General features: G+C 48.8%; 3 protein-coding genes across 3 annotated transcripts; 1 reads left to right on the top strand and 2 right to left on the bottom strand.

The window, feature by feature from the left end:
- Positions 1–1,995: 1,995 nt before the first annotated feature.
- On the bottom strand, positions 1,996–2,849 carry GUITHDRAFT_64470 (hypothetical protein; the record flags this gene model as incomplete). Its single annotated transcript, XM_005840312.1, has 3 exons — positions 1,996–2,368; positions 2,421–2,646; positions 2,741–2,849. 3 exons carry the CDS (start codon positions 2,847–2,849, stop codon positions 1,996–1,998), a joined length of 708 nt encoding a protein of 235 aa, XP_005840369.1.
- A 2,275-nt stretch (positions 2,850–5,124) lies between these two features.
- Positions 5,125–5,499, bottom strand: GUITHDRAFT_101090 (hypothetical protein; the record flags this gene model as incomplete). The annotated part of the gene is made up of 1 exon (XM_005840311.1): positions 5,125–5,499. One exon carries the CDS (start codon positions 5,497–5,499, stop codon positions 5,125–5,127), a length of 375 nt encoding a protein of 124 aa, XP_005840368.1.
- Positions 5,500–9,128: 3,629 nt separating this feature from the next.
- GUITHDRAFT_133112 (hypothetical protein) lies at positions 9,129–11,077 on the top strand (the record flags this gene model as incomplete). The annotated part of the gene is made up of 10 exons (XM_005840310.1): positions 9,129–9,182; positions 9,390–9,620; positions 9,735–9,824; positions 10,023–10,049; positions 10,097–10,147; positions 10,232–10,276; positions 10,331–10,624; positions 10,716–10,747; positions 10,873–10,921; positions 10,964–11,077. 10 exons carry the CDS (start codon positions 9,129–9,131, stop codon positions 11,075–11,077), a joined length of 987 nt encoding a protein of 328 aa, XP_005840367.1.
- Between the last annotated feature and the right edge of the window lie 1,468 nt (positions 11,078–12,545).

Here is a 12,545-nt window from a genome sequence, read left to right as displayed (position 1 = left end):
GCTGGAGGCAACTGGAATGCTGGCGAGGAGATCGATCGACGCAAGCGGCAATTTCCTGGTCAACCGGCCACGTGACGAGCTCGCGCAAGACATCATCTGTAATGAATCTTGTAAGCGACAGGCGAGCAGGCCATGAGTGACAAACTTGTGAGAGAGAATAGCTCGCAGCAGAGCTGAACTTGTACTGTAATTAGGATTATCAAGATTTTTCAAACTTGAAGTGTTGAATGAATAGAACTTGAAAATTTGGTTACCTTCGGATTCACTCAGCATGTTCATTCAATTAGATTGCTTGTGGAACAGAAAAAGGAGGATAACGATATGCAGCTTGATGAACATGTTGTCGACAAATTTTTGGTAGCACATCACACAGAATTGAAAGTCGTTTTTATAAAGTCAATGCTGTAAGAACTGAGAGCGCTCAATCCATGATACAAGTCAAGTACGGTAAGACTCAGGTGGTGGGATCGGGCGGTTGTCAAGCACTCAGAGGATGCTCGAGCCTCGGGCCGTACCAAAGCTTTGATGATGGATCGCATGCCAGCCGTGCTCGCCGAGTAAACAAAACTCTCCTCAGTGTAAACGAGACACCCCTCATGCTATACGGTTTTCGAGGCGCCACAAGACGAGCCTCGGTCTTCAAGTCCAAACCGTCGCACTACGGTCTCTTCTCATCAGTGTCTGGATGCTTCAGTGGGCGCCAGTTCAAGTCGACGATGGATCGCATGCCAGCGTCAGCCGTGCCAGTATATACGTGGCAAGTTGCAAGGCGGCAATGTAGTACGTTCGACGAAGAGGAGGAGGCCTTCCTAGGCATCATGGCTTGCTAAGGTCCCAGGCTCTCATGTCTGGATGCTTGGGTTTCACATCCTAATCTCTCATGTGCTCCTCGATCATTGAATCACCAGCCCTTGTTTTGACGGTGAGCTTTAAATCAAGATCGCACGGTCCGATCTTGAGCAGAACTTTGAAGGCTCATGGTAGCAGCTAAGATTGACTCAGTGATATGCCATGATGATCATGGTCCGTCTGGGACTCCGGGAGTCAGTTACGCCTTTCTACTATGACTGAGAGCCGGATCATGATAGCACAACTTGGCAACCACACGGCGAGAAGTTCGGAAGCCTAAGTTCGGAAGTCACTTCATGCCGCAGTCACGGTGCCCGCGGCCCGGTCACTGTGATCGGAGGCCCGGGACGCCCCGCCCGGTCACCGGTCCCGCCGGGTGAACTCTACTAGATTTTGTTGAGTGATATTAGCGAGCGCACGACCGGGTCGTAGATCTATGGCTTAGGAGCACAGGGAGCGATGTTGTGAGATGGACAGTAGCAGCGAGTTGAAGCGAACCCTGCATGTTTGAGAACGTACAGATACATTCTTGAAGGAACGGAGCTGGCTAAGACTGACATTAATTTGCCTCGCAGGAGCTTCCATGGATAGTGTACACGAGGAGCAAGAACTGCCGAGCTGCTCTTCAGCGCTCGATGCATTTTGGTTCTGCCTCGCACCGGGTTGTCAGCTCAAGAAACTTTACCGTGATGGAGTTACTGATGATTGCAATGCCCAACAAAGATACCTCGAGTTGTGTTTAAGATTGAGGTGGGAAAAGCTGAATGCAAGAGAAGAAACCCCGAAAGCGAAGGTGGAGTTTTTCGTCATTACCACCTGACTTGCCCCTTACTATTGTGTTCTTTTTCAGCAATTTTTGGAAGAAATGCGCTCCCTTAGCACCAAGTCAACAGAAGGACACGTCTGGAAATTCAAGCCGTTGGTAGTGCCGGATGCAGCTCAAAATGAGGATGTTGGTGGAATATTCAACAACATTGAGGTTGAGAAGCCTGAGGCAAGACAAAAGGCGCAAGGAGGCTCATGGAATTGGTTCGGTTTTCGTGGGGGAAAGTCTGAACAGAGTAGCTCAAAGTAGTTTGTCACATGAACTAAAGTGTATTTGAAAAGATATTTACAAACAATGTCCCTAGGAATTCAAGACGGCCATCACGCAGCCTCTGCTTTGGTTGCGACAAAGAGATTTACGCTCCCAAAATTCATCGCCGTGATCGATTGGAGTTGGAAACCTGCGTCAGAGATCTGCTGTGCAAAGCGCTTGCTATCGAAGGCCATGACGCTCTTCTCTAGATGCTCATACTCTCGTCTTGCTCCACCGCTAAGAAGTGACCCGATGAAAGGCACGCAGTAGCGAACAAACCAGCGCGCAGGAGCGAACGTTGGCTCCCCTAGCTCTAGAATCGCCACCTTTCCGCCATGTTTGAGAACCTTGAAGATCTCCTGCAACACCCTCAACCGGTCTGGGATGTTTCTGATCGCAAACGCCATAGTCACAGCATCAAAATTAGCTTCTTCTGCAAAACTTGGAGGAAATGTCAGATAAAGAACAAATGCGTATGATATATCTGAGGTACCTTGCGGTCAGATTTAATGCGTCGCCGTGTATCAATTTGACCGCCTTGTCACTGAAGCCGGCTTTGTGAACTTTCTTTCGGCCATGACTCAGCATGTTCTGACTTGGATCTAGTCCAATCACGGCTTCTTTCCCGATATTTTTGCTACCTCCCTGCTTTGCCAGCTCCTTTGCTATGGCTAGTGCAACGTCGGCGGTTCCGGTCCCGAGGTCAAGAACTTTGAAGCCTGGAAGAGGTCGTTCAAAACATTTTTCTTCCTTGAGCTCTGGTAAGAGAGCACCAAACAAAGTTGAAAGAGACGTCACAAAGTAACTGCATACCTGGCTTCAGCTCCAAGGAAGACACCATCTTCCGTCTCCAGAGCGAGTGCATTCCCAGGGACAGGGCAGTGTTGATCACATCGTATCGAGGAGCTATGGCATCAAACATCTCCCCTGAGCCCAGGACAGCCTTTCCTGCCTGCTCGCTCGAGTTCTCTCTCACACGTGCAACAAGTAAGGCAGCTGCCAACGCGCAGGCCGCGTACAGGAGCATCACGGAGGCCGGCATGCCGTCACCCTAACAATTCCCCACTACCCCTGACCCCTTTTTGCATTATGGACCCACCCTGGACATCCTCAGAGGAGTTGAGATAAAAACACCGGTATCAAAAGGACTACCACCTACCCGTTATGTGATTGTCCGACAAAATGAGCGCTTGCAGCAGACTTGCAGCAACATTGAAACCGATCCGGCAGTGGACGCTGGAGACGAGCGTACGGAAGAGAGCGAAGGCCTTCAGGAACGACATTACCACACGTGCAGCCACGAACCTTCATCGAGTGACGATAGTTTCCGTGCTGAAACAGTGAAGGGTGACTCGACACTCAGGCCATGCCCGACCTACGAGTCTGGTTTCATGGCGTTCTGCCCACATTTGCGTCTCAGCCAACAGGAATTTCTGATGTAGCACATTGTAGAGATTTGTGCTCTCATCAACCGTGTTTGCCATTGACTATGGTTTGATTCGTAGTTTTGCCTGAGTGTTGTGGCAAAGAAGGCAGTTCGTGAAGCAGAATTTTCCCGTGAATTTGCATTGCACACTTCTGTAGACAGAATCGTTTTCGAAAATCATTTACATGTCGAAGAAATCATGAGTAGACAAACAGGAGTGAGACGGTCTGAGACGAGTGATGGAGATTGATTTAAGTATAATTCGTTGTCTTGAGTTTCAAGCATAGGTACATCACGAAATTATCAAATGAAAACGATACCAGGGACGGTCTGCTTATGAATGGCTCAATAAAAGATTCTTTACTTCTTCATTCTGGTTTACTATAAGCATTTAGCATTAAAGTGTTTGAAGGACATTTCTTAGTCCTTCACACGTCAAGATAGGGAGACCGCGTCACCAAATGTTTCGCGCACAAAAAAATCATCTTGATCCAAACTACAATATTTGACATCCATCAAGAGCTGATGTCGTGCTCACTTGCAATCTTCGACTTTCTTGTTCTCCTTATTCTCATGCATGGTTCCTGATACATGCCTCAGGCTCTCATCAAGGAGGTCCATCAATCGATCGCCCATCCAACCTGAGCTCCAGCTCTCAGGTGCTGTAGGTTCTTGAGCTTTAAAACTATTTGAGAATGCCTCTCTCTTGGTTGTGTAAGGCCATCGCTTTATCCTCAAGCGGCGGCAGGCTACCTTGAGCGAAGAGAGAGAGATACCGATTCGATGAGCAGCTTCAGGCTGCGGGAGATAAAACAGCGATTTGACACTCGCCTCGTCAAGGACGACTGGGTCTGGAGGACAGAAACGGGTGAGCTTTCCGCGAGGTCTAGGGTTCACGATGACTTTGTCGTTGGCCATCGACTGCACGCGAGCGCGGCGACTGTTCCGAGCCTTTTCTCTCTCTGAGGGGGTTGCAAGCCAAACCACATCGATTCGCAGGGGATACAAACGATTCAACAGACCGCGTCGATTCGAGGGACCGTGACTTTCGAACCAGTCGTCAGAACTGAATTATCTATAGGCGCACCCTAGTGGAATTTATCTATACCCTTTTTTGACTAAAGCTTTACTCAAGTTTCCTATTTGAGAATTTTTCTAAGTGTAGCGCGATGGCGGGATGTGACAGGTTGATGCTCGCTTTCTCAAGTATATGGACTAAACAGTCAAGAAATATGCTTGCATATTTGATAATTATGAGTATGTTAATCATTTGGCACCTTATTAGACATTGCTTAAGATCGAAATGTACAGCATTCTTCCTGAGAAGGCATGTATCATAAGTGATGAAGGGAAGTCGTAGAGAGACAAATGCATGGATAGAGTGCGCAAGTGAGTGAGGGAAGAAGGGACGGATGAAGGGACTGGGAAAGCGAGATGGCAGGGAGAGATAGAGAGTGGGTGGCTGGAACGGAGGTCATGAAATCAAGCATATTGCAACTTGGTTATATCAAACTGAATGTACTTGCAGGGAGTGGCCGACGGTGCCTGCCTCAATGCGATTGGGATCAGCCTTGTAGATTGGGATCAGCCTTCCTGTGGCCCTCGAACTTGTTTCAAACACGTGACAATGTGATTCACTCTTATTACATTCATCAGTTAACTTAGGTCTCGGATCTCACAGCCTTCCTGCGTTTCAGGCTGATGGCCATCGAACTTGTTTCCAAAGTTCAAACACGTGACAATGTGATTCACTCTTATCACATTCATTAACTTAGGTCTCGGATCTCACAGCCTTCCGGCGTTTCTTGTTGCCTCTCAGCACACGTACTACTGTCATCCAACACAGCTGCGAAAATCTTGACATGTCACCATTCGTCTCTGTCTTAGTCACCTTCTCATATTCCTCGAAAAGATAATTTTCGCATTGATCAAACATGAAACCTGCCTCAATGCGATTGGGATCAGCCTTGTAGATGTCAAGAGCTTCAGCCTCTTCCTTGATGCGTTTCGACAGATATTTCATATCAGAATGCCTCTTTCCGTCATATTTGGTGGGAAAGTCAATCCCTCTAAGGCGCTTGAAAGGACCTTTTCGAGTTTCCGCATGTCCGAAGTGATACAACATGTAGGCGCATCTCGTGGTCATCTGTGCCCAAGGGAATGTACCTTTCTGCGGCTTCCTGGTCGCATTCCGTGAACGACGTGCATTACTTACATCCTGTCCCTGTGATGAACCCAATCCATCGTTCTCCTCATCACGATTTACCAGCCTGCGCACCCCACGGTCCTCGGTTCTGGTAATGATGGTATCCAGTTTGTCACTTACACTGACCCACATGTCATACACACTGTGACTTCGGCCCGGCACCCTCTCTCCTTGCTGAACGCTAGTGGTAGAACCGCCGGTCACTGATGTGACGGTGCCATCGCCGTCACCCCCGACGTCGTGACAACGCTGGCATGGCATTCTTGACTGTTCTTCCTGTTTCCGAATCATGCCTTTCATTTCAGCCATTTCGCCTTTGATTTCTCCCACTTCGCTTTTGATTTCTCCCATTTCTTTCAACAGGCATGTATGCGATGTTATCCCCGTCGCAACTCTTCCGTGCGCCTCAGTTGTAACGAATTTCTTCAACGTATCTATGAATCCCTCGTGAATAAACAATTCCGTTTGAAACAGAGGATGGTTCATGGGCATTGTATCACGAAGAAATTTTTCGTGGTAGATGACAGACGCCAGAGATTGTTCAACAAGCCTCCTAAGCCGTGCATTTCCCTGAATGCATGGATATAATTGGTCCATGATCTCATTAATCTCTCGCCGTGTTTCACTGGTCTCACACCAGAACATAGGCGGTAGAGCCGCGAATTCAGGTTTGTCTGTGGGTAACCCACAACATGTTCTTCCTACCTAGTGGGGGTTCAATTGAAGTCAAATATTGGCCGCAGTATTTTCAACTTACTTGCTGGTCTCCAGCGGCCTCGTATCTGAGATACGTGTCATGTATCGTACCCATTTTCCAACCAGCTCGCAGAGAAATCGCACTTATGCTTGGTCCGCTGGTAGTTCCTGACGAAGTATATGTCGCTGATCCTTTTCTGATACTATGTGTGCCTGTATGGAGCATCAAATCAAGTTGTGAATGACTACGGTGTAATGAGCCCTATTCACCTAAGTCTCCGACGTGCAAACCGTTATTCTCAAGAGCTTAACAGGTACATCGTAAAGATGCACGATGTACATTAACGATGATCGGTACGAACTACATGTCGAGAAGGCAAGATCTGGTTTTTCTCTCAACAGAAATGAGATCCAGTGCATGAAATGCTCTGCTTTGAATCTTACGAAGTCGATGGGAATAATATCCTTCTGGGACAGAATATGTTCTAAGTAATGGGCTGTCGGTAAGCCATTGGGTGTTTTTCGGCCCTCTGCCGCCTCCAAGTCTTGCAGAAAGGCTGGGGTAATCAGACCATATGTTCGCTGGTTTGCAAAGAACCATTCAAGAAACCTAGTCATGTGCTGACGATACATTGTACGTGTGCTGTCAGCCAGATTGTTGTTCAAAATATCTTCAGTGTCTCGACGTAATTGTTCTATTTCTGAGATCGACAGTTGCAGCATTTCTAGCGTGGGACGCCGACGCCGCGGCTGTGACAGTGCTGACCGCTGAGACAGTCCGGGAGACGAGTCACTGGCTACCGAGACTGCGATTGCCGGGACTGCAACTCGGACTTCCTGGCTTGCCATAGCGGCAGCGGCACTGCGCGCAGCATTGGTGATGATGGAACACTGCGATTGTCCACACCTTCCTGTCTGCTCAAAGTCCTCCGTGCTACCCACACAGATTGCATGGAAAGCACGTTTACACTGACTACACTCTTCTAGAGGACACACTCCAAGGTGCTCAGGAAGTACCTTGCATCCCTCAGCAAATAAGCACAATGATTGCGCAGGCCCCCGATCCATTGTTGCGGCCCCACCTTGGTACCGAAGAGCTTACCGGAAATAGCCAGGATGATTAGAGATTTATCCTGAGGCGGAGAGGTAGCTGTACTGTTAATAAGGAATAAGTAATACTTGATTCCACCTTTTGAATCCTTCATATCAGATAGGCCTAGCAGCATACGATTTTGGTCATATCTGTATACCATACTACAAATGAGTTTTCCACCCTGCGTGAAGTCTGTACCTACCCCAATGATTACGTTGGAATTTACAATCTCATCGCCCTCCATCACAAGCATCATCGTCCTCATACCCCTCATCATCACCCTCACATTCCGTTTCATCACCCTCATGAAATTCCAGCATCGAGTAAAAAACCTAGTAGTATTATTCCAACAGGGTTCAGGAAATTGACCCTGACACTGTCGCAAACGGCGAGAAGAGAAAAGACAGCGAGAACCAAACCTAATCCTGCCAACTGCTGTCCCCCAAACTTAACTGATACCTTCACTTAACTGCGCGCAGGACAAGTCCCCCCCGCGGCCAGGGCCAGCGATGTCGCTGTGGCCGCCGCCGAAGGAATGAGACGCATACCGGGATGCACTTTACTCGATGCACCCGCGATCAGTGATGGCAGCGTATCAATCTTTACTCAAAGCTCAATCAGTGCTGGCGATGGCTGATGGGAAGAAAGGCCTTTGGCGGGAACAGTTAGTTGGCCCAGTGGGCTTCGGATCGGGCAGCATGGGGTCACATGCCTGGCCGCTACAGCCCGCCGAACTTCAATTTTGGCCAAGCCTCGGTAAAAGGCGAGTCCGCCTCGGAGTTTATGAGACCTCATGACGAGGTCTTCGATTCCCACCACATGACCTCGTCATGAGGTCTTCGATTCCCATCCAACGCTCTCTGTGAAGTTGATATAGCTGCTCCCTTGACCTTGACAGGTCCTCCCAGTGTCTCCTCTAGAGTCATGCTTGGAGGTCACTGTGGTCTCGTGCCGCAGTGCAGTGCGGAGTCCTCTGCTTTTGATCACTGAGACCCCTTGTTCTCCCATGTCCATGACTTCAGGGGTGATACTTCAAGAAACTTGAAAGTTCCTTTACTAACAGTGTGACTCAAAGTTAAGCCGGGAGTTCAAGATTAGTACGAGGACCGCGCGGCCCGACAATCACTACTCGCCGGGAGACTCGCCTTCTACCGTACTCAGTTTCCTCGTACTGATCTTTAACTTAACTTTGAGTAAAGGGAAGAAACCTGCCTCAGAGGACCTTGTGCTCTCCAAAGAGACCGAAACGCATGGCCAGGAAAGGGAACACGGAGAGGAAGCATAAGGGAGGGGAGAGAGGGGGGAAGATGGGGGAACGGCAGAAGAGATCAGGAAAGGCAAGCAGGCAGATAGGAGGGAGACAGATCAAGAAAAAGTAGGATGAAGAAGCATGGAATACATAGACATTCTACCCAGATCCATGAATGTGTTAGGACAGTCTCAATAGGATTCCTACTAATTTATGACAAGGCCTTGACAAGGATGGGGTCGGGGCAGAGCAGGAAGTCTCGTATGCAGCAGGTAGATGGATCTCTTGTTGTCCTGAAGGATCTGAACGGCACGACGGCAAGGCGTCAGCAACCGCTGGTGATGGTGGAGGTGCGAGCCGAGCACATGACGAGCAGGTTCAACATTGGAGGAGGACGAGATGAGAGGATGTGATGGGTGAAGATGCAGGAGGGAGCCGCCGCTGGTCAGGATGCCGGGGAGGAAGCAAGGAGGCAGGATACAGGGATGTAATGCCTTAGTTCACACTCGAAGATGATGCGCTCTGAACAACATGGGCCATCGCAACAGGTCTTTGCCGGGGGAGGATGTCACAGCGACAAGAGATGTGAGTGTGTTTGTCATGCTGTACACGTGGGATATGATGGTTTCGGGTGCACGATTGTTATGTTGCTCTCTTTACTCGCTTTTCTTGTTGTTTGTGGCCCGCTGTGAAATTCCAAAGGATTCCTATCATGGTTTGCGATGCGTGTGGGTATGATGTGTGTGTACACGTTGTTGGATATGTGTTGACATGTTTGCTATGGATGAGTAGGAGCAGTACATCATTGCAAAAACTGAGTTTTCATCGGATCAGGTGCGCGGGGAAGAGAACGAAGCTGCCATCCCTAGTGGAACATCGGCAGCAGGAGCAGGAGCAGCGGAGGAGGGGGGAGAAGAACTCGAGGAACTTGATGAAGGAACAACAGCATCCTTAGACGGAGAAAGGGAGAGAGGAGGAACAAGAGGAGGAACCTTGGCACAGGCTGAGGGCGCTGGGAATGGGGTACCAGAAGAGGGAGGAGGGGGAGGGGGAGATGGAGGGGGAGAGGGAGGGGGAGAGGGTGTACATTCAGAAGGAATTAAAGTCGGTGCTGGGGTTGTTGTTGATGGTGGAAAGGAAACAGAAGACGCGAGCAGATCTGAAGCCACGTCATTTGAGGTTGAAGACATGAGGCATGATGGTTCAAAGAGTAAAGATTCAGAGCATGTAAGCTTTTTGATGAGAGATGTGAATTTCCTGCTATGAATCTGTGAAGATTGTGCTCGTGTTTGAATCTTGTCGACTCATTCGTTTGTTAATCACCTCCGCTTCTCAATCAAATTCATTGCCCGCACTTTTTGTTTGTTTTATTCCGATGATCGAGATGTGCCGTTGTTTCTGCAAAGTTTGAACAAGAAATGACAGGGTCGGGAGAGGAGGTTGTCCAACGAGGTTGATCCATCTTCTCATCCTATCATGAAATGACTTGAATGCAACAGGGAGCAAACCTCAACGAAGAGAGTGAATCTTTCACTACAACCCGGAAAAAAGTAAGTATTTCAAGCAATCTGCTTCAGCTGACATTGAAAGAATCAAAACGCAATGATATTCTATGGTAATGAATCATGTTTTAGTCCGTTGGATCCAAGTCCATGCTTTCCATAGAGGTTGAGTTCAAGGTGAATGATTGCAGTCAACTCGTTTCGTTTCTGTTGAGCCGTGTCTTCCCACAGAACATCATATACGAGCTGCAAGCTTGCAATGAACAGCTCGCGTCAATCAACGCATCGTTGAGCACGCAGATCGATCAACTAGCTCCTTCTCCTTCCAACGACGCAGACCTCTCTCACATGTCCAACGACAAGGTCGAAGATTCTGAAGTTCAAGACTCACAAAACGCATCTGAGAACAGAGACAAAGTTTTACACCCTCAAAACGTGTTGAGATGTCTAGATGTCAAAGAACTGTGGTGGAGTCCAGCTGAGATCTCAAAGTTGGTGGAGAGTATTCAGTGGACATTGCGGAAGGTGATGAATGTAGATGGATTTGCATGTTTGTGACTCGCTTGTGAAAGTGTTGTGCAATGTTTGATCTGCAAGACTCTGACGATTGTTGCAGGGAGATCAACACTTCTCTGAGATTGTAGAGAGGTATAACAAGAATTTCATTGTCATAATGTCTGCATCCTCAACGAGAGAACCTTTCTTCTTTGTTTTGAACTTCACAATTGTGATCATCTCTACACTCAACATCGCTGAATGTGTATCGTCATCAGATATCTCGATCGCAAGTCTGACACCATTGGCATGGAGGAGTTCTTCAAGGTTGCGAAAGCTCAGCAATCATTATCATGACATGTTCTGCAGTGTTTGAATGATCCTCCTCTCCTGCTTGATGTCAATCTTTACAAAATCCGCCTCCTCTGGTGCATGTTGGTCGGTACAAGTGAGGTGAAGGACGAAGAGAGTGCAAAGGACTGACATAGAAGATATTTGCAGCATCTGGAGAGGAGAGGACAAGACAAGATGAGGAAGATGTGTGGGAGGTGTTTGCAAAACAGAAGTTGTTGGTTGAATCTTTGTCGAAATGTGTGTTTCCGAATGAGAAAGAAAGGTTTGTGAGGTGTGAATGGAAGGAAAAGTCATCTGATACTTCCCCAGCGTTCAAGATGTGATCCGCATCTTGCAGAAGAGAGTAACAAGTCTAGACATCTCATTATTGAGAGGTTTTGCAATCACGACGTTGACGCTACAACACTCTGACATGTCTTGCTCAGTCTTTCAGGAGGTTGACGAGCACGGCAATATGTCAGAGGAAATGTTTGCTAGGGCCCTTGGCGTTGGAGGGGCAGGCCGTATCGACTTGGGGAGGAGGAGGATAAAAATCTTGTGGTCGTTTGTGGACAAGAATCAAGTTGGTTTAGTCGACTCAAGGTATTTCTCTTGTCCATGTTGCCCTGGGTGTATTGATGTAGCCTATGGAATTAATCTCATTATTAATCTTCACTTGCTCACCAGTGTTTTCCTTCATCCTTTGAACTGTCACGATCTTGTTTCTAACAGTATGTTTTGATACATCCTTCTCCTGCTTACTCGTAGTCTCATCACATCTGCCATCAAATTCGCTTCATTGCATGCTCTCACTGTTTGTTAACATTGCAATTTCTTTCTCCTCTCTGTTTCTGTTCCCATGACATCCTATGAAGAGAGACGGCGCTGCTTCTTGAAAACACGAGAGATGCCACAAGACGATTGGAAATCCCCAACACCCGTCAGTGCCTTCCACCTCCTCCTCCCTTCTCCTCTCCTCTCCTGCCCTTCCCTGACAAACTCCCTCTCCTCTCCTCTCCTCTCCTCTCCTCTCCTCTCCTCTCCTCTTCTCTCCTCTCCGCTCCTCTCCTCCCCTACCCTACCCTCTCTTCTCCTCTCTTCCCCTCTCCTCTCTCTCGTTCTCATCTTCTTCCCCAGCACTCTCAGTCGAAGAACTTCAGTGGAAGGTTGCGGGCCTCGAAAGAATGCTGGAAGCCGAGAAGAACGAGCTCTCCTCGTACAGGTCTCCTGCCTCCTGCCACCTGCTCCTGCTCCTGCTCCTGCTCCTGCCTCCTGCTCCTGCTCCTGCTCCTGCTCCTGCTCTTGCTCCTGCTCCTGCTCCTGCTCTTGCTCCTGCTCCTGCTCTTGCTCCTGCTCCTGCTCCTGCTCCTGCTCCTGCTCCTGCTCCTGCTCCTGCTCCTGCTCCTGCTCCTGCTCCTGCTCCTGCTCCTGCTCCTGCTCCTGCTCCTGCTCCTGCTCCTGCTCCTGCTCCTGCTCCTGCTCCTGCTCCTGCTCCTGCTCCTGCTCCTGCTCCTGCTCCTGCTCCTGCTCCTGCTCCTGCTCCTGCTCCTGCTCCTGCTCCTGCTCCTGCTCCTGCTCCTGCTCCTGCTCTTGCTCCTGCTCCTGCTCCTGCTCCTTG

The sequence above is a fragment of the Guillardia theta genome (assembly GCF_000315625.1).
Source record: "Guillardia theta CCMP2712 unplaced genomic scaffold GUITHscaffold_6, whole genome shotgun sequence".
Classification (NCBI taxonomy): domain Eukaryota; class Cryptophyceae; order Pyrenomonadales; family Geminigeraceae; genus Guillardia; species Guillardia theta.
The sequence above is the reverse complement of the archived record's forward strand: the minus strand, read 5'-3'. Positions and strand labels throughout refer to the sequence as shown.